This window comes from Mustelus asterias, chromosome 3 (genome assembly GCF_964213995.1).
Source record: "Mustelus asterias chromosome 3, sMusAst1.hap1.1, whole genome shotgun sequence".
In the NCBI taxonomy this organism is placed as follows: domain Eukaryota; kingdom Metazoa; phylum Chordata; class Chondrichthyes; order Carcharhiniformes; family Triakidae; genus Mustelus; species Mustelus asterias.
Window position 1 is genome coordinate 41059971 of NC_135803.1, and position 27413 is coordinate 41087383.

Sequence of the window (27413 nt, forward strand, 5' to 3'; positions counted from 1 at the left end):
CTGAGATATACTGGGAAATGCTTGCAGTCAGAAGGACCTGGATGTCCTAGTACAAAGGAAGTAGGAGAAAGAATAGGCCATTCGGACCCTCAATCCTGCCCCACTATTCAACTAGATCATGGCTGATTACCTCAACAACATTTTTCTGCACTATCCCCATATATCTTTAATATCTAGGAATCTACCAATCTCTATCTTGAATATACTGAATTACCTAGTCCAATATCCCTCCAAGGTAGAAAATTCCAAAGATTCACCACCTGAGTGAAGAAATTGCTCCTCAAAACAGTCCTAAATGATTTACCTCTTATTCTAAGATTGTGTCCCTTAGTTCCAGTCATGCCAGCCAGGGAAAACATTTACTCTGTCAAGCCTTATAAGAATTTTGTGTGCTTCAAAAAAAATCACCTCTCACTATTTTAAACTCTAGAGGATATAGGCTCAATATCCTCAAACACACCTCATAGGACAAGCCTGTCATCCCAGGGATCAGTCTGGTGAACATTCATTGCACTCCTTCAATGGCAAGTATACCTTTCCTTGCGTAAGAAGGCCAAAACTGTACCTACTATTCTTGAGTGGTCTCACCAAGGCTCTGTACAATTGCAACAATACTTCTTTACTCCTGTACTCAAATCCTCTTGCAATAAAGACCAACATACCATTTACCTTTCTAATTGCTTGCTGCAATGCATGTTAGCGCTCAGCGACTCATGAACAATGACACCCAGGTCCCTTTGCCATCAATGTTTCCCAATCTCTCAATAGTCAAGAAATACTCTGTATTTCTGTTTTCCATACCAACGTGGACAACTTCACATTTTATTTCACCTGTTTTGTTCTTGCCCACTCACTTAGCCTGTGTAAATCCCCTTGAAACCACGTTGCATCCTCCTCAGAACTCACGTTTCTATCTAATTGTGCATCATCAGCAAGCTTGGAAATATTACATTTGATCCCTACATTCAAGTCACTGATTTAGATTTTGTGTAAATGGGAATCAAGCACTGATTGATCTGCTGCAACAGTAACTTATTTTCTCTTTATCCTTCCTCGGTCCCTCTCTTCTGTTGCCATACCCCACTTGTCACAGCCTTCCAACCTGAGAATGGCCTGTTTATTCCTACTCTCTGCTTTCTGTCCATTAACCAAATCTAAATCAAAGCCAGTATATTACTTCCAAATCCCATATACTCTAATTTTGTTTAGTAACCTCATTGAAAACCTTCTGAAAACACCACATCCCCTTTATCTATTCTGCTAGTTATATCCTCAAAACACTCCAACAGGTTTGTTAAACAGATTTTCCTTTCATAAATCCTGTTGACTCTGCCAAATCCAACCATTATTTTCCAAGTGTCCAGTTATATCCTTTTAGAAAAAAACTCAACATTTTCCCTACTGCCAAGGTCAGGCAAACAGGTCTATAGCTCCCTGTTTTCTCTCTCCCTCCTTTATTAGATAGTGGGGTTACATTTTCCATCTTTTAATCTGCAGGGTTCATTCCAGAATTTTGGTTGATGACCACCAACTTATCCACAATCTCTAGACAACTCTTTCAACATTCTGAGATGTGGATAATCAGAACCAGAGGATTTACCAAATTTCAGTCCCATTGTCTTTTTTTTAAACTAATACTAATTTCTTTCAATTCCTCATTCTCACTTGTTCCTTGGTTCTCTAGTATACCTGCAAGATTTATTTTTGTATTTTCCTCCGTGAAGACAGACACAAAGTATTTGTTTAGTTTCTCTGCTATTTCCTTATGCCTCATGATAAATTCTCCTGTCTCTGCTTATGGTGGGCCCACATTTGCCTTTGCTAATCTTTCTCTTTTCACATTCGCTAGAAACCTTTACAGTCCATTTTATGTTTCTTGATAGTTTACTTTCACATTCTTTATCAGTTTCTTCATCCTTCTTTGCTGAATTCTAAAACTCTCCCAATCTTTGGGCTTACTTGGCAACTTTATAAGCCTCTTCTGATCTAATACTATCTTTAACTTCTTTTGTCAGCCATAGTTGAATCACCTTTCCTGCTGGATATTTGTACTGATGTGGAGATGCCAGCGTTGGACTGGGGTAAACACAGTAAGAACTTTAACCTGGTGTTGTTAAACTTCTTACTAGGATATTTGTACCTCAGAGGAATTTAAACTTGTGGTAAACCATGCAACAATTCTTTAAATGCTAGCCATTGCCTCTCTACACTCATATCTGTCAATGTAGTTTCCCAATCTACCACAGTCAATTTGTCCCTCATAACTTTGTAGTTTCCTTTGTTTAGATTTAAAACCATAATTACTGATAGAACTTTCAAACTTAATGTAAAATTCTATCATATTATGGTCAATCTTCCTTAGATGCTCCTATACAACAGGATTATTACTTAGCCCTTTCTCATCGCACAACATTAGTTTTAAAATAGCCCATTCTCTGGATGGTCCCTCAATGTACCATCCTAGAAAACTATCTCATTTTCATGAATCACATAAGGCAAACTTGCAGATACAGCAATTAGGAAGGCAAATGCTATGTTAACTTTTGTTGCTAATATACTAGAGCTCAAGTGTAAAGAAGTCAGCACACTTATACAGCACATTGGTGATGCCTCACCAGGAGTACGTGTGCATTTCTGGTCTCCATATAGAGTTTTACAGCACAGAAGGAGGCCCTTCGGCCCATTGTATCAAATATAAGGAAGGACATACCTACCCAAGAGAGTGTGCAACAAGTAGTATAGATGAAAGGCCATTGAGCTGTTGCCCAAAATGTTTTAGATACCCCTTGAGCTGCGTATCGTACACACTTTTGAATAATCGTAGGGTCGCCACTTTCAGACCTGAAAAGTGCTGAGTCTACCTCAATTTAACCTGAAAGAGTAAGGTATCTTAGAAATTTCAGTAACAGGTGAAGCTAGCATTTCACACTGCTACCAAGCAGTAGCAACACAAGTGATATTTTCCACTACAGGATACTGCCATCAAGCCAAAAAGACGTTCTGTGAGTAATGTAGTATACGCATTTCAGTGCAGGTGCGCATAGGCTGTACATTCCAGTATCGGCCAATCATATAGGGATACAAAAGAATGGTCTAGTTTGGACCAGGGAGCGGCACGGGCTTGGAGGGCCGAAGGGCCTGTTCCTGTGCTGTATTGTTCTTTGTTATATCATGTCCCTTCAGCTGTTCACAGTAGAGTACTGACCATACTCAACCAGCCTGTGCTTGCAAAGCTCAGATATAATGTCTAATGTTAGATGTGATTCCGTGATTAGTCTGCACTTACTGAAAAATCCTAAGTGTGCTAAAGATTACTCTAACAATCAACTTAAGATCATCAGTCGGGCTCACAATGTAGCTAGCTCACTTACATGTGCCAGAAGCTACATATATAGAGCGACCTGTCTTCTGCAGGCAAAAGGAATTCATCCATTTTGTTTGAATTAAACAAAAGCATGGGGGACAATTAGCTCCCTGGTGGATTCACCACGGCAATGCCTCGATAAATCAGAGCTGACTTACCAACCAACTAGCACCCTTTTCTCATGCTGTATAAATTGCTTCCTTTGAAATTTGACATTCTTGCATCTGTCCTGATGAGTGCAAGATGAAAAGCTTTGACAGCATGTCTTTTTATCAGCAATATTCAAGTTCTGTTCGATCAAGACTGAGATTATCCAATCAACAGCCTTTCCCGCTTCCCTCCCTTTCCCACCAGGCCAAACTTATTCTAAAGCTCCCCGCAACCTAGCCCCAAACTCTCATCTTTCTTTAGTATCTCTCCCATCTCCCCTTGTGACCTCTCCAACCTCAGCTGCTCCAAGAGACTTATCTCCTGCTCTCTCAATCCGATTACCACTAAACTGCTGACCACACAACTTTTCCTCCTTTTCTTCATGGTATCTGATATTCTTAATTGTTCTCTCTTTTCACATGACTGTGATAAAGTTAAACCGTCCTGCCTCCTCCTTCTTGACTTGTCTGCAGCCTTTGACACAGTTGATCAAACCATCCTCCTCCAACACTACTCCCCTGTACTCCAGCTAGATGGGACTGCACTAACCTGATTTCATTCTTCTCTGATTAATCATAGCCAGAGATCACTTGCAATGGCTTCTCTTCCCCCGCTCCTGTGTCACGACCTTTGGTATCCGCGAGGATCTATTTTTGGCCTCCTTCTATTTCTTATCTACAAGCTTAGTGACATCATTGGAAAATACAGTATTAGTTTTACATGTATGTTGATGACACCCAGCTCCATCTTACCATCAACTCTTTCAGCTCTTCTACTTTTGCCAAATTATCAGATTGCTTGTCTGATGTTGATGTAATTATCCACAAAAAGCTAATGCATGGCGAGCAAACAGACATTCTGGAAAAAGATGCAGGGGGCAGCAGCAATAACTGTTAGGCTGTTAGAACCAAAAGGGTCAGCACAGGGAGAGGTAAGTGAGAAAGAAAGGAGATTGGCAGGTTTAACCCCAGCTTGCCCATTGGCCGGATGGTCAACAAGAAAGTGGAAAGTGGCGGTTGAGGCTGCTACTCGTATAGAGGCAGTAACCAGTGCCTTGATAGATGCAAATAGAAGCAGAGAGAAAAGCTGTAGACTCATCTAAGAGAGAATCAAGTTTAGAATGGCAGCAGTATAGTACAAAGGTCAAGGAGTACTGAAGGATAGCATTGGTCGAACAGAGTAACCAAGAGGGGAGAAATGAAAGGAGGTGTTGCAACAGAAGAGAGGGACCTCGGAAGGGGGGTAAAGAGAAAATAAGTTACTGCTGCAGCAGATCAACAATAGCATCAATATATTAAAAAGCAAAATACAGTGGATGCTGGAATCTGAAACAAAAATGGAAAATGCTGGAAAATCTCAGCAGATCTGACAGCATTTGTGAAAAGAGAATAGAGCCAGCGTTTCAAGTCTGGATGACCCTTCATTAGAGCTCTGAAACAAAAACAGAAAATGCTGGAAAATCTCAGCAAGTCTGACAGTATCTGAGGAAAAGAGAATAGAGCCAACATTTTGAGTCTGGATGACCCTTCATCAGAGCTGACGAAGGGTCATCCAGACTCAAAATGTTGGCTCAATTCTCTCTCCAGACTTGCTGAGATTTTCCAGCATTTTCTGTTTCAACATCGATATGGTGTTTTGTTTGAGAACGGGGACAGAATATCAACACAATTTTAGGAAATGTTCAAATTCTCGCCAAATCAGATTAAGATAAATATTGAGAGTTGTATTTTTCTAGTAAAATACTTTAAGCCGGAAAATATCTGTTGAGTTTCAGATTTGATGGAACCAATTGGGAGATGTTCTCAGAAGTACTGTAGCTTTAATTCAGAGTGCAACACATGCAAATATGCAACACAATATAAATCATGCTGAAATTTCATGGCATTTTATTGCTGTGCCAATTGCAACATCCTACTCCAGAAAACCAAGTAACCTAACTCTTCTCTCATTTCCCTGTAACGACCCAAACTTCTGCTATTAAACTAGATATGCAGATGAGGAACACTATGTTGCCAAACTACCAGAAGGATATGGTGGCTTTGGAGGGAGTACAGAAAAGGTTTACCAGGATGTTGCCTGGTATGTAGGGTATTAGTTATGAGAGATTGAATAAATTGGCATTGTTCTCCCTGGAAAGATGGAGGCTGAGTGGCACCCTGATAGAAGTTTAAAAATTATGAGAGGCATAGGTAAGGTGAACAGGAAGCTTTTTCCCAGGGCAGAAATGACAATCACAAGGGGGCACAAGTTCAAAGTGAGGGGGAAAAGGTTCAGTAGAGGTGTGTGTGGGGGGGGAGGGGGGGTTGTTTTTACACAGAGGGTGGTGGAGGCCTGGAATGCACTGCCAACTGAGGTAGCTGAGGCAGATAAGTTAGGGACATTTAAGACTTATCTGGATAGGCACATGAACAGGAGGGGTATAGAGGCGATTGGTCTAGGTAGGACAACTTGATTGGCACAGGCTTGGTGGGCCAGAGGCCTGTTCCTGTGCTGTACTGTTCTTTGTATTAACTAACAGGCAAGGAGAAACAAGTGTTAGAAATATAACTTTTGTTACAGGGGAGTCTATTCAGAAAGGTCTGCATTTTGTGTAAATTTAAAAAGTTGCATTCTACAGGCACATTAATACACAATGAGAATAGACTCATTTTCATTTACCATATTATCAATTAGATTATATATAAATCATGTAGGGCAATAGATCAATCGAACAATTGCAATTCTGTTCACATCCAACTTCACACAGGAATTGGTAGACTCCATTCACTATCATTTATTTGCCTACAGACCAGAAAGAAGCATCCCTATGAGACTTTCTACCTAATGATATAACTTGCTTTCAGTGAATAACTAAATCATTCCCTTTACACAACATTTTGTCAAAAGCTGTAATTTATTTTGAAATATATTTGGAAAAAAGAGACAAAACGTATAGGGAAGTCTGAGCTTTTGTTTTCCTGAGCTGTAAAATAAGAATTTAAGCACAAATCGGATTGGGTTATCTCGACTTCAAAGGCGCCATTGCCAGAGCTCATGCTCTTGAGCAGTTCTCTGGACTTGGGTCAGTAGGTTGTTTCTCTATGGACTCAAATTTGGAATAGTATTTTCCTGTATGACTCAGTGACGTGCATTTCTCCCCTAAATCATCTTCCAAGTTCTATTCCATTTTTTGATTAATTTACATTGTGCCCATGTCTTCATGGATAGGTTTGCTTTAAATATTCTACTTTCTCACATAACTTGAATCATTTACAAATAACTGTGAATAGCAGGAATTTCAGAACTAATTCCTGGGCTAATATTCTGGTACAGTTTATCAAATAAAACGACTACAACGACTGACTACCACCCTTTAAATTCCGTTATTTATATAATTTATAGACAATATATTGTTTCCACCTGATCCATAAGACCTTCCTTTTCAGTCACAACTTTTTATCAAGTTTATCAAATACCTCCTAAAAGTCTGCCTGTCAAACTCAAAAATAATTTACCCACATGCCAAGTACAGATCCCATCTCCCTAGAGGCAAATCCCTTAAGTCCAGAGAACTGAGGCACGGATGATAAAGCCAAGGCTCTGCAACTTCCCTCCCACTCTCAAGTATGAAAATATATTCTGTTGGTGTTTAAGCAGCAAAATCTATGCAGCTTAGTAATACCATTTCTTTTTTGCCCAGCAAGTTCAATCGAACTGATTAAGGGTTTAGCTTGAAGAGTTACCTAGTTCCATTAGTGAGCCATGTTGCCTGGTTAATCTTAGCCTGACATTCTGGAGCACTGATTTAATGATCAGATAACTAAACACATTGCAAATAACTGATCTGGTTCTGAAATTCTAACAACAGATATGTTGGGTAGGATTCTCCAGCCACGCTCATCCCAAAACCGGAGAATCCCACCCAAGGTCAGTGGATCTTTGCATGATCAGCCCCCCACCCGCTACAATTCCCATGGCAAGCAGAACGGGAGAATTCTTCAGGCCATCTCAACTCAGAGACCCTACTTACAAAGCACTTCATACAGTGTTTGTTATGTAGGCAGCAGTCATTTGCACCACTGTCCCATAAACAGCAATGAAATGATTAACCAGCTAATCCATTCTTTTTTAGTGTCAATGGTTAGAGGGGAGCATTGGTCAAGGCACTGGTACAGCTTTCTGCTAGGTTTTGAATAATGACAGAGTATCTTTAATTTCATTGGAACCATCTGAATAGGCGGATGCAATTTCAGTTTAATATCCCAAAGAATGACATTCCCTCAGCAACACACTGATATATCAACTGTGAATACATGCTCAGGTCTTACAGACTGACTAACACAGTATCAATGGCTAACATCCGCTGTGAAACTTACAAAGGACCCATAGGAAACAGCAAGGCTATAAAATCAAATGATCCAACACTCATTCCAGAGCCACAGGACCTTAGGAAGTCATTCTTCTTCTTCACCATTCTCGATATTCCAGATTCACCGTGATTTTACTACAGGGCAGGGCAAAGAGGCTAGCCCCAAGCCTACTCGGCCAGAATGAGGATTGAACCACATTCTAGCTGTCTGTGCGACTGAGCAACCCGGCCATCACAAAAGCCATTAGCATTTGAAAATACAACTTACCCAATATAGCATGTGGTAGGCTTACAAAAGTAACTTTAATGTCAGTCCAAAGTTATACTCCCTGATATTTTCTATGGAATTGCTCTAGGATGCTCCCTATTGATAATGTCCCCACAGCTGTCTAGAAGGCAGGGAGATTAATTTTAAAAAGTCAATTAAATTGTGCCTAGAGTCCATATTTTCTTCACTTTCCACTAAACATTGGTTGGGAAGACCAAATCCATTGTCCCCAGTCCACATCACAAGTTACTCTATGTCTCTCCCTGGCAACTATCTGAGGCTAAACCAGATTGTTTGCGACCTGGGCGTCATATCTGGCTCCAAGATGAGCTTCCGGCCACATACCCACATCATCTCTAAGACTGTCAATTTCCAATTCTGGAACATCATCAAACTTCACCCCTGCCTCAACTCATCTGATGCCAAAACTCCCATCCATCCATGTTACCTCTAGACTTAATTATTCCAACACATTTTTGACTGGCCTTCAACATTTTACTCTTTTTAAAAGGTTATCCAAAACCCTTCTCCTGGGTCCTTACACCAATTTCCAGACACCAATCATTTCTATACTTGCTGATCTACATTGCCTCACGATCCAAAAAAGCTAAGGTTTTAAAATCCTTGGCCTTGTTTTCATGTTCTCCGTCTCTATAATCTCCCCCAGCACCACAACTCTCCAAGATATCTGCACCTCTAATTCTGGAGGTCTTGAGTGTCCCTAATTTTAACTGTTCCACTATTGGTGACCATGCCTTTAGCTGCCTGCTATAAACCTCTGGAATTCCCTGAACTTCTCTGCGTCTCTTTTAAAGTACTCTTTAAAATCTACCTCATTGACCAAGCTTTTGATCATCTGCCCAAATATATCCTGATGTGACTCCAGGGTGTATTTTGTTTGATAAAGCTCCTGTGAAGTGCTTTAATGCACTATATAACTACAAGTTGTTATAGCCCTGAATATTTTACTCTTCGAGTTTTTATTCAATTTCCTTTTGAAAATTACTATTGAATCTACTTCCACCACCATTTCTGGCTCATAGTCATTGAGCTGGAGTGCAAGTTGGAAATACTCTGACACATAAAGGAAGGGGAGCAGTGTCTAGACAGTTTGCTCTGTCTCAGACTTTGGTCAACCACGTACAGAGATGCTGGTCTGTATTTTTATAGTTACAGTTGTGTTTTTCAGCTTTGCTTTTTCCACCATTTTCTCTAACATGTTCTTCTCTCCTAAAGATGCTAAACCCTCAATGGAATCGTTTTTCCAAGTGCTAGTTACCATTCAGCATTGAGCCTTTGGCACTTAGCAGAGGCATATTTCATTATCTAGCAAATGGTGCTGATTCCTGTTGTATCACTAGCATTTTAGTTAAGTCATACATCCTTGTATTTCTTGTTGCAGCAAAGTAAAAGTATGCATCACTTTGGAAGAATGATAACTCCATGAATGAACAGTAAACTCTGTTATCCAGCACTCTACCTGAATTCCCTTATAACTGGAATTTCTGACAGCTTGATAAAAGCCAATCACTTTCAGTGTTTAGATAAAGAATGCATTAAAAGGCAAATAATAGATTGTAAATCTGCACAAGTTGTTTTCAGGTTTTACACTGAAATTATTAAATTCATTCCTCAAGCATGCCAAGTAACAAAGAATTGGCTGGATCAATTAATTGTCAGACTATTCTCTGAAAAACTATCCAAATTGGCAAAGACTTTGTGATAAAAATATGCTAATAGCACTCATCATTAAAGTGCAAATCAGACGACAATTTCCGGTGACCACATTTGCACAGTTAAATGCAGAAATCAAGAAGCTACTGTCCAATGTGTCCTGCTCCTCTAGAAACTTCATTTTAATAAGACTCAACAATGAAACGCGTGGAAGGCTGTGAAGTTGGGATGGACAAATAATACCTATTAAACTCACCAGATGAAGCTAAGGACTGTCCATTCCAGTGTAAGTATTTTTTTAAAATGGTATGATAAGTCTTAATTAATTCCAAACAACCTCAGTGGCCATGAAAATTTACTTTTTGAAGTGTGAAGTCTCATTTCTTCAGATTGTAATCATTGTTGGGGATTTAAAAGAAAACATATTTTATTTTTTGCCACCTACCTGTCTCTCAATCTCATCCTTCTTTCCTTCTCTTTATGTTACACACTATACATGATTTAGCACTTAATTAGCTATTCTAACTAATACTTCCTGGTTCAGACTACATGCTTCAGTGAGGTGCTTCCAATCCCATTGCTAAGATACACAATTGCTTGCCCAGCTCACACAAGTCCCAAATCCCCTCTAGAGGGCAATGCACCAGAAGGGCTTTCTGCACACTGCAAGTTTCTGTACAATAGCCCTTATACAATGTCAGCTAGCGAAAATCTAGTGAAAGGCTAACACTGTTTGTTCATTACTGATGACAAAATCCAGGCCATACATCATTCCTTCAGACAAAAGTTTCAAATTTGCAGCTTCCAAGAGTTTAAAGTACATCACAAAGTACAATTCTTACCAGATTGTACATTATTTTAGATTTGCTCTTAAGTGGAGAATAGTAATTCCACAGCACTGTTAAATCATATAGCAGCTCACCACTACATTCTCAAGGTTTAATTAAGGATGGACAACAAATGATGACCTTCCCATGAACAAATAAAAATCAGATTATTATACCACAAAATTATTGCCAAACTACTTATTTCATTCTTTGAATTGAGACAGTAAACTTGCCCAATTGTCATTAAGTGACTTTTTAAATGCACATTAATTTGCAACCTGGATCATTTCCAATCATAAATGTCAGTCCCAATACCAGGGTCGATCTTGACAGCTTTTAAACAGCAATTCAACAAAACATGTGCAGAGTGTGATGTACAGTTAATCAATGGGGGGAAAGTACAAAGCAATCATCTTGAACTGCAGTGAAATTCAGATGTTTTGTCACCAATGCTGCTCATGTTATGACTTGGGGTTAACCTTTGGATATCTTGCCCCTGAAGATGAGCATTTGCCCTGACATGAATGATATGTAACCCCACACACAGCCCTGCCTCCACTGACTAGCACTGCGTTAAATCGCTCTCCTTGCAGGCAGCACAGGGGTGGGATTTGGGAATTACCGAGTGCAGCCTGCTTGCTTGGCCCTGTCCTGTGGAGTCACCTTCAGCGCCCTGGGCCACTGCTAAACTCGGCGCCCTTCTCCCTGAACGGTGGGAGTTTAGATCTTTCCAGCCACACATATATATGTGTATGTATATTCACACGCCCAGGCCCCGGGTGCAGGGCCGCACTTACCCCCGAACCAAGCAGCTCACACAGCGGGTAAAAGAGGCACATTCGGCCGGTAAAGGATACAGCTTAAAGCCCTTCAGGATCTCCTTAGCCCTGTCTTCCTTCGAAGACATTGCAGTTCTCCCCAGTCCGTCTCTGATAAATCGGAACAAAGGGATTAAGAGCGATTAATGTGAGGGGGGGGGGGGGAATAATATCCGTAATGTCAATAAATTTAAAATCGAGCAACAAGCTGATTATCGCCACAGCAACGCTCGGCTCATCGCCGCCGGACCCGCCCCCCCCTGCCTCCAGCAGCCAATCAGGAGGGGGGGCCAGCCGCCGCGGCCTGACTGACAGCCCGCCCGACCAATAGACTGCGGAGCAGCCAATCAGCGGAGCGATCCCGCCTCGGGAGGCGGGAGCTGCCCCACCAGCGGCGATTCCCATTGGCAGCCGCCAGGCCTGGAGCTGACTGGTCAATCCCGCCGTCAATCAAGCTGGGTCCCTCCTCCACTCTCTGCATTGTGCTGGAGAAACTGGGGCAAGGAGTCACCTGCACCTCCCAGACCACAAGGGCCCAATAGGTTCAAGCATTAGTTCTGCACTGCTGCAGAGTGGGAATATGGCACTTTTGTTTCACAGGGATATTACAGTTAGAGTCTAACTGTAATATCCCTAGAGCTAACAAAAATTAAGTAAGTTATAACTTTTTATTTAATAAAAGCAAATTACTGCGGATGCTGGAATCTAAAACCAAAAGAGAAAATGCTGGAAAATCTCAGCAGGTCTGGCAGCATCTGTAAGGAGAGAAAAGAGCTGACGTTTCGAATCAAGACGACCCTTTGTCAAAGCTGACGAAGGGCCGTCTGGACTCGAAACATCCAGACGACTACTGCTCGCCACTGGGGAAGGGATGGGCTGGACATTGGTGCGCTCTGGGGCGGGGGGGAGGGGGTGGTGGTGGTGGTGGTTCAGGACTGGCCTTGGAATTGCTGTGGGTGCCACGATCTGGCCGTGGGGGGGACTGGAGGGGCAACACTGCGGGGGTCTGCTGGTCAGCAAACAGGGAGACTGAGAGATCGGGACCACTGCACATGTGCAGAGTTCCAGAACTGTCAAACTCTGGCGCGAATAGACACCCAACTCCCCCCACCTCCCCCCCCCCCCCACCCCAAGATTTTAGTGAGATTCCCAATTGTGACCTCTGTGGTGCACAGAGTGGGAAGATTCGAGTGTGAAGTTGAACTGAGAAAACAGTCATGATCTAGAACAATTTTCCCACCAATTCAGCACTTTTGGGAGAATCAGCCCCATTGGTTCTATTCTCTCTCCACCAGATGCTGTCAGACTTACTGAGATTTTCCAACATTTTCTGTTTTTGTTTCAGATTCCAGCATCCACAGTAATTTGCTTTTTTTCTAAATCTAGAGCTTTCAGATGAGCCATGGCATTAAACTCACCTGATGAAGGGGCAGTGCTCTGAAAGCTTGTGCTGCCAAATAAACCTGTTGGACTTTAACCTGGTGTTGTGAGACTTCTTACTGTGCTTACCCCAGTCCAACGCCAGCATCTCCACATCATTAAACTGAATCCCACTGCAGATTGAAGTAAATGATTCCAAGCACTAATTGAAGGAGAGAAGGGGTATCCTAGCCAATTTTTATCCCTCAACCAGCATCACTGAAACAGAAAATACTGGAACCCGATGAAAGGTCATTAATCTGACATTTTTGCTAAAGTAATGCATAATTTTCAGGATTTCCTGTTTTTACTTCAGGTTTCCAGCGTCTGCAGTACTTTAGTGTCCATTAAATCAGAAATCAGATCGTTTAGAAATTATAGAAATTTACAACACAGGTGGAAGCCATTCAGCCCATCCTGTCTGTGCTAGCTAAAGAAAAAGAGCTATCCAGCCTAAATGTGCTTTCCAGCTCTTAGTCCAAAATAACATTTTGGAAAGTCTAATGAAGGGGAGAAAGTATACGGTAAATGGCAGAACCCTTAGAAGCATTAACATACTGGGTTCCTTGAAAGTGGCAACACAAGTGGATAAGGTGGTCAAGAAGGCATATGGTATGCTTGGCTTCATCGGTCGAGGCACAGAATATGAAAATTGGCAGGTTATGTTGCAGCTGTATAGAACTTTAGTTAGACCACATTTGGAATACTGTGTACAGTTCTGGTCACCACACTACCAGAAGGATGTGGAGGCTTTGGAAAGGGTACAGAAAAGGTTTACCATGATGTTGCCTGCTTTGGAGGATATTAGATTTGAGGAGAGATTGGACAAACTTGGTTTGTTTTCACTTGAATGTCGGAGGCTGAGGGGCGACCTGATAGAAATTTACAAAATTATGAGAGGCATGGATGGAATGGATAATGGGAGTCTTTTTCCGAGGGTAGAAATGTCAATTACTAGGAGACATAGGTTTAAGATAAAAGGAGGTAGGTTTAAAGGAGATGTGAGAGGCAAGTTTTTTACACAAAGGGTGGTAAGTGCCTGGAGTGCGCTGCTGGAGAAAGTGGTGGAAGTAGATACAATAGCAACATTTAAGAGGCGTCTTGACAGATACATAAAGAGGCAGGGAATAGAAGGATATGGATCGTGTAGAGGCAAAACGTGTCATGTGTCGACGCATGCTTGGTGGGCCACAGAACCTGTTCTTGTGCTGTACTTTCCTTGCCTTTTTCCCTATAAGGCTAAGATACTTGGAGTATGTTTCTGAGTATACTTTAACTGTGATGTGGTCGTCAGGCAAAGGGTCCCAGATCGACCCCCAATACCACTGGGTGAAAAGGTTTCTCTTCTCTCTAATCCTTGTACAAATTAATTTATATCAATACCCCGGTTATTACACTCTATACTAAGGGATACAGTCCCTTCCTATCCACTCTATCTAGACCTCTCATAATTTTATACACTTCAATTAAATCTTCCCTCAGTCTTTCTTTTTCAAGAAAACAACCTCAGAGTAAGCAATCTTTCCTCATAGTTAAATCTTTCCAATCCTGCCAACATTCCCATAAATCTCCTCTGTAGCCTCTCCAGTGCAATCTTCCCCTCCTGGGACAGACAAAGGTGCATGGAAGACAGGCATTAAGGGAATGAAAGAAGATGATTTGTTGACTTTTGTATGCAATATGGCATGGCTTGATTTATAAATTTTGTTTGGAATGCTTACTTTTTAATGAATTTTATATTAGCACCGTAAGCCTTTTTTTCAAATCCCTCCATAGCCTCACTCTGCCACATCCCTGTCATCCCCTCCAGCTACCACTACAGTCCTATCTATCCTCTTGAGCATCCCTAAACATTTAATTTTGACTTTGCTTTCAGCCTGCTCAAACTTTAGGGTTCACTCTCTATATCTCTCTTTAATTTTGGGGGCTCACTTGATGAGCACCACTCTTGCTAAGCTCCCTCAGTGTACTGAACTCTGGTTATTGCCTTGATTTACTTGCCTATTCCTGATGTTTCACAGGGCAGATTAGAGTTAACCACATTGGTCTGGGGTCCGGAGCCACATGTAGACCAGACCGGGAAAGAACAACAGGTATTCTTTCCTAAAGGACATTAGTGAACCAGATGGGTTTTTAACAACAATTGACAATTAACTGGTATTAAATTTAATAAATTCCACAGCAGCTACTGAGGGCAGGATTCAAACCAGTGTCTCTGGATGGATCCTAACCGATAGCGTTACCACTCTGCCAGAGTAGGGGGTCAGCACAGTGGGAAGCACTGCTGCCTCATCGTGCCAGGGACCCGGGTTCAATTCTCAGCCTTGGGTGACTTCTGTCTTGAGTTTGCATGTTCTCTCTGTGTCTGCGTGGGTTTCATCCGGGTGCTCTGGTTTCCTCCCACAGCCCAAAGGTGTGCAGGTTAGGTGGATTGACCATGCTGAGTTAGTGTCTCAAGATGTGTAGGTTAGGGGGATTAATGGTGTAAATGCGTGGGTTTACAGGGATGGGGCGAACTGGGTAAGATGCTCTGTCGAAGAGTCAGTGCAGACTCAATGGCCTGAATGGCCTCTTTCGGCATGGGAGGGATTCTATGAATATCCAAAGGGACAGTATGATGATCAGTAACAGAGAGAATGTAATGTCTGAGACTGTTGGCAAATGTGGGATTGGGTTGCATTACTGGTGTGCAAAATGGTTGATGCATTTCTCAATGTTACAACAGTGCTTACAATTCAATAATACTTTACTGGTTGTGAAGCACTTTGGAATGTACTGAGGTCATGAAAGTCACTATACAAATGGAAATTGTTCAGAGTTGATAGAAAGCAATTTCACACCAATTTGCAATGTAAGTGCACTCTTAAATATTAATTGCTCAAAAATGGTTTAACATAATGCATCTGAATATAAACACTTGAAAATTCAATTTAAGTGTTAGAGCTTGTGATTATTTTTAAGAGAAGGGTTTAAAAATACAGCAACATCTGGGGCTACTCGGATTTGATCACCTAAAGTAAAAGTAAAGTAAAGTTTATTTATTAGTCACAAGTAAGGCTTACATTAGCATTGCAATGAAGTTACTGTGAAATTTCCCTAGTCGCCATACTCTGGCGCCTGTTCGGGTCAATGCTCGTCTTTCAGACTGTGGGAGGAAACTGTAACACCCGGTGGAATCTCATGCAGACACGGGGAGAACGTGCAAACTCCACACAGACAGTGACCCGAGCCAGGAATCAAACCCAGGTCCCTGGCACTGTGAGGCAGCAGTGATAACCACCGTGCCACCATGCCGCCTATGTATAAGACAGGCGGGTAGCACCTTCCTCCTCAACTTGGACCAAGAGAAGGCCTTTGACAGAATGTCACATGATGGATGTGCTCTCAAAATGGGATCTAGGTAAGAAATTGGATCCAACTGCTCTACGCAAACTACAATATCATATTTCAATCAATAATCAGAAAGCTTTCTGATCAAACTCGCTGTCAGGCGAGTCTGTCCTCTCTCTTATAAAGGCAAAATACTGCGAATGCTGAAACAAAAACAGAAAATGCTGGAAAATCTCAACAGGTCTGACAGCATCTGTGGAGAGAGAATAGAGCCAAAGTTTTGAGTCAGGATGACCCTTTGTCCGCTCTGACGAAGGGTCATCCTGACTCGAAACGTTGGCTCTATTTTCGCACCACAGTTGCTGTCAGACCTGTTGAGATTTTCCAGCATTTTCTGTTTCTGCACTCTCTCTCTGTCTTGTTCATGTGCTGTATCAAACATTTTACCAATTCCCTCAGGAAGGATGTGGCATAAGAAGGAAACTGATCCTAGGCATAGAACATAGAACATTACAGCGCAGTACAGGCCCTTCGGCCCTCGATGTTGCGCTGACCAGTGAAACCAATCTAAAGTCCCTCTAATCTACACTATTCCAATATCATCCATATGTTTATCCAATAACCATTTGAATGCTCTTAATGTTGACGAGTCCACTACTGCTGCAGGCAGGGCATTCCACACTACTCTCTGAGTAAAGAACCTACCTCTAACATCTGTCCTATATCTCTCACCCCTCAATTTAAAGCTATGTCCCTTCGTGTTAGCCATCACCATCTGAGGAAAAAGGCTCTCACTATCCACCCTATCTAATCCTCTAATCATCTTGTATGCCTCTATTAAGTCACCTCTTAACCTTCTTCTCTCTAACGAAAACAACCTCAAGTCCCTCAGCCTTTCCTCATACGATCTTCCCACCATACCAGGTAACATCCTGGTAAATCTTCTCTGCACCCTTTCCAACGCTTCCACACCTTTCCTATAATGCGGCGACCAGAATTGTACGCAATACTCCAAGTGCGGCCGCACCAGAGTTTTGTACAGTTGCAGCATGACCTCATGGCTCCGAAACACAATCCCTCTACCAATAAAAGCTAACACACCGTATGCCTTCTTAACAACCCTATCAACCTGGGTGCCAACTTTCAGGGATCTATGCACATGGACACCCAGATCCCTCTGTTCATCCACACTACCAAGTATCTTTCCATTAGCCCAGTACTCTGTATTCCTGTTACTCCTTCCAAAGTGAATCACCTCACACTTTACCGCATTAAACTCCATTTGCCACCTCTCAGCCCAACTCTGCAGCTTATCTATGTCCCTCTGTAAACTGCCACTTCCCTCCACACTGTCTACAACTCCACCGACTTTAGTGTCATCCGCAAATTTACTAATCCATCCTTCTACGCCCTCATCCAGGTCATTAATAAAAATGACAAACAGCAGTGGCCCCAAAACAGATCTTTGCGGTACACCACTAGTAACTGAAGTCCAGGATGAATATTTCCCATCAACCACTACCCTCTGTTTTCTTACAGCTCGCCAATTCCTGATCCAAACCACTAAATCACCCTCAATCCCATGTCTCCGTATTTTCTGCAATAGCTTACCATGGGGAACCTTATCAAACGCTTTGCTGAAATCCATATACACCACATCAACCGTTTTACCCTCATCCATCTCTTTGGTCACCTTCTCAAAGAACTCAATAAGGTTTGTGAGGCACAACCTACCCTTCACAAAACCATGCTGACTATCCCTAATCAAATTATTCCTTTCTAGATGATTATAAATCCTATCTCTTATAATCCTTTCCAAAACTTTGCCCACAACAGAAGTAAGGCTCACCGGTCTATAATTACCAGGGTTGTCCCTACTCCCCTTCTTGAACAAGGGGACAACATTTGCTATCCTCCAGTCTTCTGGCACTGTTCCTGTAGACAATGACGACCCAAAGATCAAAGCCAAAGGCTCTGCAATCTCCTTTCTAGCCTCCCAGAGAATCCTAGGATAAATCCCATCCGGCCCAGGGGACTTATCTATTTTTACCCTTTCCAGAATTGCTAATACCTCCTCATTATGAACCTCAATCCCATCCAGTCCAACAGCCTGCATCTCAGTACTCCCCTCGACAACACTGTCCCTCTCCTGTGTGAATACCGACGAAAAATATTAATTTAGTGCCTCTCCTATCTCTTCAGACTCCACGCACAACTTCCCACTACTGCCCTTGACTGGCCCTAATCTTACCCTAGTCATTCTTTTACTCCTGACATACCTATAGAAAGCTTTAGGGTCTTCCTTGATCCTACCTGCCAAAGACTTCTCATGTCCCCTCCTGGCTCTTCTTAACTCTTTCTTTAGGTCCTTCCTGGCTAACTTGTAACTCTCAAGCGCCCTAACTGAGCCTTCACGTCTCATCTTAACATAAGTCTCCTTCTTCCTCTTCACAAGAGTTTCAATCTCTTTAGTAAACCACAGTTCCCTCACACGACTGTTTCCTCCCTGCCTGACAGGTACATATTTATCGAGGATGCGTAGTAGCTGTTCCTTGAACAAGCTCCACATTACAATTGTGCCCATCCCCTGCAATTTCCTTCCCCAACCTATGCCACCTAAATCTCGTCTAATCGCATCATAATTTCCTTTCCCCCAGCTATAACTTTTCCCCTTCGGTATATACCTATCCCTTTCCATTGCTAAGGTAAACGTAATCGAATTGTGGTCACTATCACCAAAGTGCCTCTAAATCTAACACCTGGCCTGGTTCATTACCCAGCACCAAATCCAATGTGGCCTCGCCTCTTGTTGGTCTATCTACACACTGTGTCAGGAAGCCTTCCTGCACACATTGGACAAAAACTGACCCCTCTAAATTACTCGAACTATAACGTTTCCAGTCAATATTTGTAAAGTTAAAGTCCCCCATAACAACTACCCTGTTACTTTCGCTCCTATCCAGAATCATCTTTGCAATCCTTTCCTCTACATCTCTGGAACTTTTCGGAGGTCTATAAAAAACTCCCAACAGGGTGACCTCTCCTTTCCTGTTTCTAACCTCAGCCCAAACTACCTCAGTAGACGAGTCCTCATCAAATGTCCTTTCTGCCACTGTAATACTGTCCTTGACTAACAATGCCACACCTCCCCCTCTTTTACCACCTTCGCTGCACTTACTGAAACATCTAAACCCTGGAACCTGCAACACCCATTTCTGTCCCTGCTCTATCCATGTCTCCGAGATGGCCACAACATCGAAATCCCAGGTACCAACCCATGCTGCAAGCTCACCCACCTTATTCCGGATGCTCCTGGCGTTGAAGTATACACACTTCAAACCACCTTCCTGCCTGCCAGTACACTCCTGCGACCCTGAAACCTCATCCATGACCTCACTACTCTCAACCTCCTGTACACCGGAGCTACAATTCAGGTACCCACCGCCCTGCTGAATTAGTTTAAACCCTCCAGAAGAGCATTAGCAAATTTCCCCCCCCCCCCCCCAAGATATTGGTACCCCTCTGGTTCAGGTGCAGACCATCCTGTTTTTAGAGGTCCCACCTACCCCAGAAAGAACCCCAATTGTCCAGGTATCTGAAACCCTCCCTCCTGCACCATCCCTGTAACCATGTGTTCAACTGCTCTCTCTCCCTATTCCTCTCCTCACTATCACGTGGCGCAGGTATCAAACCAGAGATGACAACTCTGTTTGTTCTAGCCCTAAGCTTCCACCCTAACTCCCTGAATTTCTGCCTTACATCCCCATCCTTTTTCCTACCTATGTCTTGAGTGTCTATGTGAACCACAACTTGAGGCTGGTCCCCCTCCCTCTTAAGGATTTCGAAAACACGATCCGAGACATCATGGACTCTGGCTCCTGGGAGGCAACACACCAACCGCGAGTCTCTCTCGTTCCCGCAGAATCTCCTATCCATCCCTTTAACAATGGAGTCCCAATGACTAAGCCTCTACTCCTCTTCCCCCTTCCCTTCTGAGCAACAACTTTGTTGTCTTTGACTTTGTTGTCTTCTGCTTAGAACCACTGTGGGTTCACAGACTGATAAGCATTTGTGACCAGTCCAAACTGACCTCGGGAGCAAAAGTAAATTATGGTAAGAGCAAAACCACATTCTTTGGGAACTGGATGACCAATCCTGTTATGATGGCCATGGGAGATCGTAAGTAGTTCTCCCCATGGGGTCTCCTAAAGTATGAGCTCCCCTCTAAGCGAACAGAGGCTCACCCAATTGGAAAGGAGCAGTGGGAGTTTAGATTTAGCTGTCTCTACTCGGGCCGACTGTCAAAGGACTCCTTGGGCTTGACCTGTGTACTGTAGCCGCAGAAACGGTGCTTTATTCACTATGTAAATAAAGAGTGTTGGTGCTGGAAGACTGGCCTCGGCAAGATTATTACAAACCACTTGTCCACTTCACTGTCAGCTCAGAATACCTGAAGGTGCTGGGGATATGGTTCAGAGTGCTTGGGATGTGCACCAAAAATCGGCAGGAGGACAGAGCCACAATAAAACAGAAACTATGAATGTGGGAGTGATGCTTCCTCTCCATTGTGAGTAAGCACCTGGTCACTGGGTGCAAAATACTCTTGGTGTTGTTGCATGTGACGTGGAATCTGGCCCATACCCTGCTCTTGTGCTGCAGTGGTCACCCAAGCCATCTTCTATTTTATCTGATGATCAAAAATGGATCATGTCTACAGGAATACCATGTACAAATCTCCTTATAAAGGAAACAAAAACATCCCCAATGTCACCATCATCTTGATGGCCACCTTTGTGTGTGGTTGCATCAAGCTGTGTGTAGACCAAGTGTCACTTCGTGCTGAGGTTCTGTAAAGTCCCCATTGTTGCAAAGGATGATTCTGGCCAGGTTGTCATGGAGTGCTCCAAACATTTGGGCCATTTTGTACAGGCTGTCCCCCTTGGAAAGGTTTGTGCAACGAAAAACCTTTGACCGCCACTCGACAATGGTCCTTGAGACCCTGTAGACAAAAGTAATGGTGGATCCTGTTGGATGGTTTCCTGAGCAGACTGCCAAAGTCGATTGGCCGAATGCCTCATTGTTGAAACATCTAAATAAGTACCAAGGCGTAGCTTGGTTGGTGGTGAAAAGTGCCATCTTTGTCAGGTCTTTCATGTACATTCATCGTCTCAGTGCTGTCATAGACTGCCCTCAAGATGGCTGCAGCGAGGAAGAGACCATTGTCCACTTCCTTCTGGAATATGCCTTTGCAAAGAATGTCTGGGAAGAGATGCATGAGTTTTGTCGAGATTCATCCCAAGCGGTGCCGTAACTCAAGGCTCTGTGCTTTCTCAGCTGTTCCCAGGGATGTTCAACTGCTACTAGAGGACCATCAATTCATTTTGGTTTGACCAAGTTTTGTTGGTTTTCCTGTATCAAAAGCTGTCCAATCCTCAATATTCCAGACTGACACATTCCAAGCTCCAGAATTACATGCATAGAATCATAGAATCCCTTCAGTGCAAAAGGAGGCTATTCGGCCCAATGAGCCTACACTGACAACAACCCCCCCGCCCCTCCCACCCAGGCCCTATCCCTGTATTTAACCCTCGTATTTACCCTGCAAATCCCACCAACACTAAGGGGCAATTTAGCGTGGCCAATCAACCTAACCTGCACATCTTTGTAGTTTGGGAGAAAACCAGAGCACCCGGAGGAACCCCACGCAGACATGGGGAGAACATGCAAACTCCACACAGACAGTGACTGAAAGCCGGAATTGAACCCGGGTCCCTGATGCTGTGAGGCAGCAACGCTAATCACTGTGCCACCGTGACACCGGGTGACCTCTGCAAAGGCTCAATGGGGAGCTGTATGAAGTTGTATGGTGAGTTAGTATGGAGTAATGAGTTGTATGGAGAATTAGAAAATCAAAGTTAAAGGAGAGGGTAGAAGTGCAGGTTAATGGAGCAAAGGGCTCAGGAGAGATTAATAAAGTGTCCAGACCACATAATAGAACAGAGAGTATAGAAGGTGGCAGGAATCTAACCTCAGGCAGAGCAAAAAAGATGACAAGTATGAGAAGGGAGGTGGTCAATGCAGGACTGAGGGTGTTCTTTCTACATGCATGCGGTATGCGGAACAAGGTAAATGAGCTTGTTGTGCACATTGAAAGTGGCCAGTACGATGTTGTGGGCATCACAGAGACATGGCTGAAAGGGGATCAGGGCTGCGATCTAAATATCCAAACATATGTGTCCTATCGGAAGCACAGTAAGAAGTCTCACAACACCAGGTTAAAGTCCAACAGGTTTATTTGGTAGCAAATACCATAAGCTTTCGGAGCACAGCTCCTTCGTCAGATGGGATGGATATCTGTTCTCCAACAGTGCACAGACACAGAAATCAAGTTACAGAATACTAATTAGAATGCAAATCTCTACAGCCAGCCAGGTCTTAAAGGTACAGATAATGTGGGTGGAAGGACAGGCAGATAGGCAAAGGAGGCGGGGTTGCATTGTTAGTAAGGAATGAAGTTAAATCAATAGCAAGAAGTGATATAGGATCAGAAGGTATAGAATCTCTGTGGGTAGAGCTGAGGAATCGCAAAGGTAAAAAGACCCTGAAGTGAGTTATGTACAGGCCCCCGTGCAGTAGTCATGATGTGGGGCAAAAAATAAATCAGGAGATAGAAAAGGCATATAAAAAAGGCAATTTTACAATAAACATGGGGGACTTCAACATGCAGGTGGACTGGGAAAATCAGGTAGGTAGTGGATCCCAAGAAAAGGAATTTCTGGAATGTCGAAGAGATGGTTTTTTGGAGCAGCTTCTGACAGAGCCTACTAGGGAACAGGCAAATCTGGATTTGGTGATGTGTAATGAGGCGGACTTGATTAGGGAACTTAAGGTGAAGGAACCCTTCGGGAGCAGTGACCACAATATGATAGAATTTACCCTGCAATTTGAGAGGGAGAAGCTGGAATCAGATGTAACAGTATTACAATTAAATAAAGGTAACTACAAAGACATGAGGGAGGAGCTGGCCAGAGTTGATTGGAAAGGGTGCCTAGCAGGGAAGACAGTGGAACAGCAATGGCAGGAATTTTTGAGTTATTCGGGAGGCACAATAGAAATTCAACCCAAGGAGGAGAAAACATGCTAAAGGGAGGATGAGGCATCCATGGCTGACGAGGGAAGTCAAGGACGCATAAAGGCAAAAGAACAAAGAAAGAACAAAAAACAAAGAAAATTACAGCACAGGAACAGGGCCTTCGGCCCTCCAAGCCTGCACCAACCATGCTGCCTGACTGAACTAAAACCCCCTACCCTTCTGGGGACCGTATCCCTCCATTCCCATCCTATTCATGTATTTGTCAAGACGCCCCCTAAAAGTCACTATCGTATCTGCTTCCACTACCTCCCCCAGCAGCGAGTTCCAGGTACCCATCATCCTCTGTGTAAAAAACTTGCCTCGTACATCTCCTTTAAACCTTGCCCCTCACACCTTAAACCTATGTCCCCTGGGAACCTCTTCCACCATGGGAAAAAGCTTCTGACTATCCACTCTATCCATGCCCCTCATAATCTTGTAGACTTCTATCAGGTCGCTCCTCAACCTCTGTCGTTCTAGTGAGAACAAACCAAGTATCTCCAACTCTCCTCATAGCTATTGTCTGCCATACCAGGCAACATCCTGGTAAATGTTTTCTGTTCCCTCTCCAAAGCCTCCACATCCTTCTGGTAATGTGGCGACCTAGACTTGAACACTATATTCCAAGTACGGCCCAACTAAGGTTCTATAAAGCTGCAATATGGCTTGCCAATTTTTAAACTCAATGCCCCGGCTGATGAAGGCAAGCATGCCATATGCCTTCTTGATTGCCTTCTCCACCGCATGGTAGGAGAAGGTAGTCTCCTACCATGCTGTTAACCTTATGCAACAACCTACCGCATGGTAGGTTGTTGCATAAGGTCAAATCTCACGGGATCCAGGGTGAGGTATCTAAATGGATACAAAATTGGCTTCTTGACAGAAACCAGAGGGTGGTTGTAGAGTGTTGCTTTTCAAACTGGAGGCCTGTGACCAGCGGTGTGCCTCAGGGATCAGTGCTGGGTCCACTGTTATTTGTTATTTATATTAATGATTAGGATGAGAATATAGGAGGCATGGTTAGTAAGTTTGCAGATGACACTAAGATTAGTGGCATAGTGGACAGTGAAGAAAGTTATCTCCAATTGCAACGGGATCTTGATCAATTGGGCCAGTGGGCTGACGAATGACAGATGGAGTTCAATTTAAACAAATGCGAGGTGATGCATTTTGGTAGATTGAACCAGGGCAGGACTTACTCAGTTAATGGTAGGGCGTTGGGCAGAGTTACAGAACAAAGAGATCTAGGGGTACATGTTCATAGCTCCTTGAAAGTGGAATCACAGGTGGACAGAGTGGTGAAGGAGGCATTCGGCATGCTTGACTTCATCAGTCAGAACATTGAATACAGGAGTTGGGACGTCTTGTTGAAGTTGTAAAAGACATTGGTGAGGCCACACTTGAAATACTGTGTGCAATTCTGGTCACCCTATTATAGAAAGGATATTAATAAACTAGAAAGCATGCTGAAAAGATTGACTAGGATGCTACCGGGACTTGATGGCTTGAGTTATAAGGAGAGGCTGGATAGACTGGGACTTTTTTCTCTGGAGCGTAGGAGGCTGAGGGGTGATCTTATAGAGGTCTATAAAATAATGAGGGGCACTGATCAGCTAGATAGTCAATATTTTTCCCCAAAGGTAGGGGAGTCTAAAACTAGAGGGCATAGGTTTAAGGTGAGAGGGGAGAGATACAAAAGTGTCCAGAGGGGCAATTTTTTCACACAGAGTGTGGTGAGTGTCTGGAACAAACTGCCAGAGGTAGTAGTAGAGGCGGGTACAATTTTGTCTTTTAAAAAGCATTTAGATAGTTACATAGGTACGATGGGTATAGAGGGAAATAGGCCAAATGCGGGCAATTGGGATTAGCTTAGGGGTTTTTAAAAAAAGGGCGGCATGGACAAGTTGGGGTGAAGGGCATGTTTCCATGCTGTATGATTCTATGACCTGTGTTGCCACTTTCAGTGACCTATGTACCTGTACACCCAGATCCCTCTGTCTATCAATACTCTTAAGGATTCTGCCATTTACTGTATATTTCCTATCTGTATTAGACGTTCCCAAATGCATTACCTCACGTTTGTCTGGATTAAACTCTATCTGCCATCTCTCCGCCCAAGTTTCCAACCGATCTATATCTTGCTGTATCCTCTGATGATCCACATCATTGTTCGCAAATCCACCAACCTTTGTGTCGTCCGCAAACTTACTAATCAAATCATTTATATATATTACAAACAGCAAAGGCCCCAGCACTGATCACTGAGGAACGCTACTTGTCATAGCCCTCCATTCAGAAATGCACCCTTGCACTGCTACCCAAAAAAAAGCATACAAAGTGGCAAGCATTAGTGGGAAGCCAGAGGATTGGGAAGCCTTTAAAAGCGAGCAGAGGACAACTAAAAAAGCAATAAGGAGGGAGAAGATGAAATATGAGTGTAAGCTAGCTAGCAATATAAAAGAAGATAGGAAGAGTTTTTTTTCAATATATAAAAGGTAAGAGAGAGGGAAAAATAGACATTGGACCACTGGAAAATGAGGCTGGAGAAATAATAATGGGAAACAAAGCAGTGGCAGAGAAACTTAATAGTTACTTTGCATCAGTCTTCATGATGGAAATCACCAGTGGGATACCGGAGCTCCAGGAAAGTCAGGGGCACAGGTGAGTGTAGTGGCCATCACTGAGGAGAAGGTTCTGGGGAAACTGAAAGGTCTGAAGGTGAATAAATCACCTGGACCGGATGGACTACACCCCAGGGTTCTAAAAGAGATAGCTGAGGAAATTGTGGAAGCATTGGTGGTGATCTTTCAGGAATCACTGGAGGCAGGGAGGGTGATGTGGAGATGCCGGCGTTGGACTGGGGTAAGCACAGTAAGAAGTCTCACAACACCAGGTTAAAGTCCAGGGAGGGTACCAGAGGACTGGAAAGTAGCTAATGTAACACTGCTGTTTAAGAAGGGAAGGAGGCAGCAGGCAGGAAATTATAGGCCCGTTAGCCTGACTTTGGTCATTGGCAAGATTTTAGAGTCCATTATTAAAGATGAGTACTTGGAAGTGTATGATAAAGTAGGACTGAGTCAGCATGGCTTCATCAAGGGGAGGTCATGTCTGACAAATCTGTTAGAGTTCTTTGAGGAGGTAACAAGGAGGTTAGATAAAGGAGAACCAGTGGACGTGATTTATTTAGATTTCCAGAAGGCCTTTGACAAGGTGCAGCATTGGAGACTGTTAAATAAGTTAAGTGCCCATGGTGTTAGGGTAAGATTCTGGCATGGATAGAGGATTGGCTGACTGGCAAAAGGCAGAGAGAATGGGGATAAAGGGGTCTTTTTCAGGATGGCAGCCGGTGACTAGTGGTATGTCCCAGGGGTCAGTGCTGGGACCACAACTTTTCACAATATACATTTATGATTTGGAGGAAGGGACTGAAGGCACTGTTGCTAAGTTTGCAGATGATACAAAGATATGTAGAGGGGCAGGTAGTATTGAGGAAGCAGCAAGGTTGTAGAAGGACTTGGACAGGTTAAGAAAGTGGGCAAAGAAGTGGCAGATGGAATACAATGTGGAAAAGTGTGAGGTTATGCACTTTGGAAGGAGGAATGGAGGCATAGACTATTTTTTAAATGGAAAAATGCTTAGGAAATCAGAAACACAAAGAGACTTGGGAGTAATTGTTCAAGATTCTCTTAAGGTTAACGTGCAGGTTCAGTCAGCAGTTAGGAAGGCAAATGCAATGTTAGCATTCATGTCGAGAGGGCTAGAATATAAGAGCAGGGATGTACTTCTGAGGCTATATAAGGCTCTGGTCAGACCCCATTTGGAGTATTTTGAGCAGTTTTGGGCCCCATATCTAAGGAAGGATGTGCTGGCCTTGGAAAGAGTCCAGAGGAGATTCACAAGATTCACATTCCCTGGAATGAAGTGCTTGTCATATGAGGAACGGTTGAGGACTCTGGGTCTGTACTCGTTGGAGTTTAGAAGGATGAGGGGGGAACTTATTGAAACTTACAGGATACTGCGAGGCCTAGATAGAATGGATGTGGGAGGATGTTTCCACTAGGAGGAAAAACTAGAAGCAGCGGG

General features: G+C 43.2%; 1 protein-coding gene across 1 annotated transcript in view; it reads right to left on the reverse strand.

Moving 5' to 3' along the window:
* Positions 1–11705, reverse strand: part of pde6d (phosphodiesterase 6D, cGMP-specific, rod, delta) — a 60696-nt gene extending 48991 nt beyond the window's left edge. The window contains exon 1 of the mRNA XM_078207915.1: positions 11489–11705. Within this exon, the coding sequence (XP_078064041.1) occupies positions 11489–11538 (50 nt within the window). The 5' untranslated portion in view covers positions 11539–11705. The remainder of the gene's footprint in view (positions 1–11488) is intronic.
* Positions 11706–27413: the final 15708 nt, after the last annotated feature.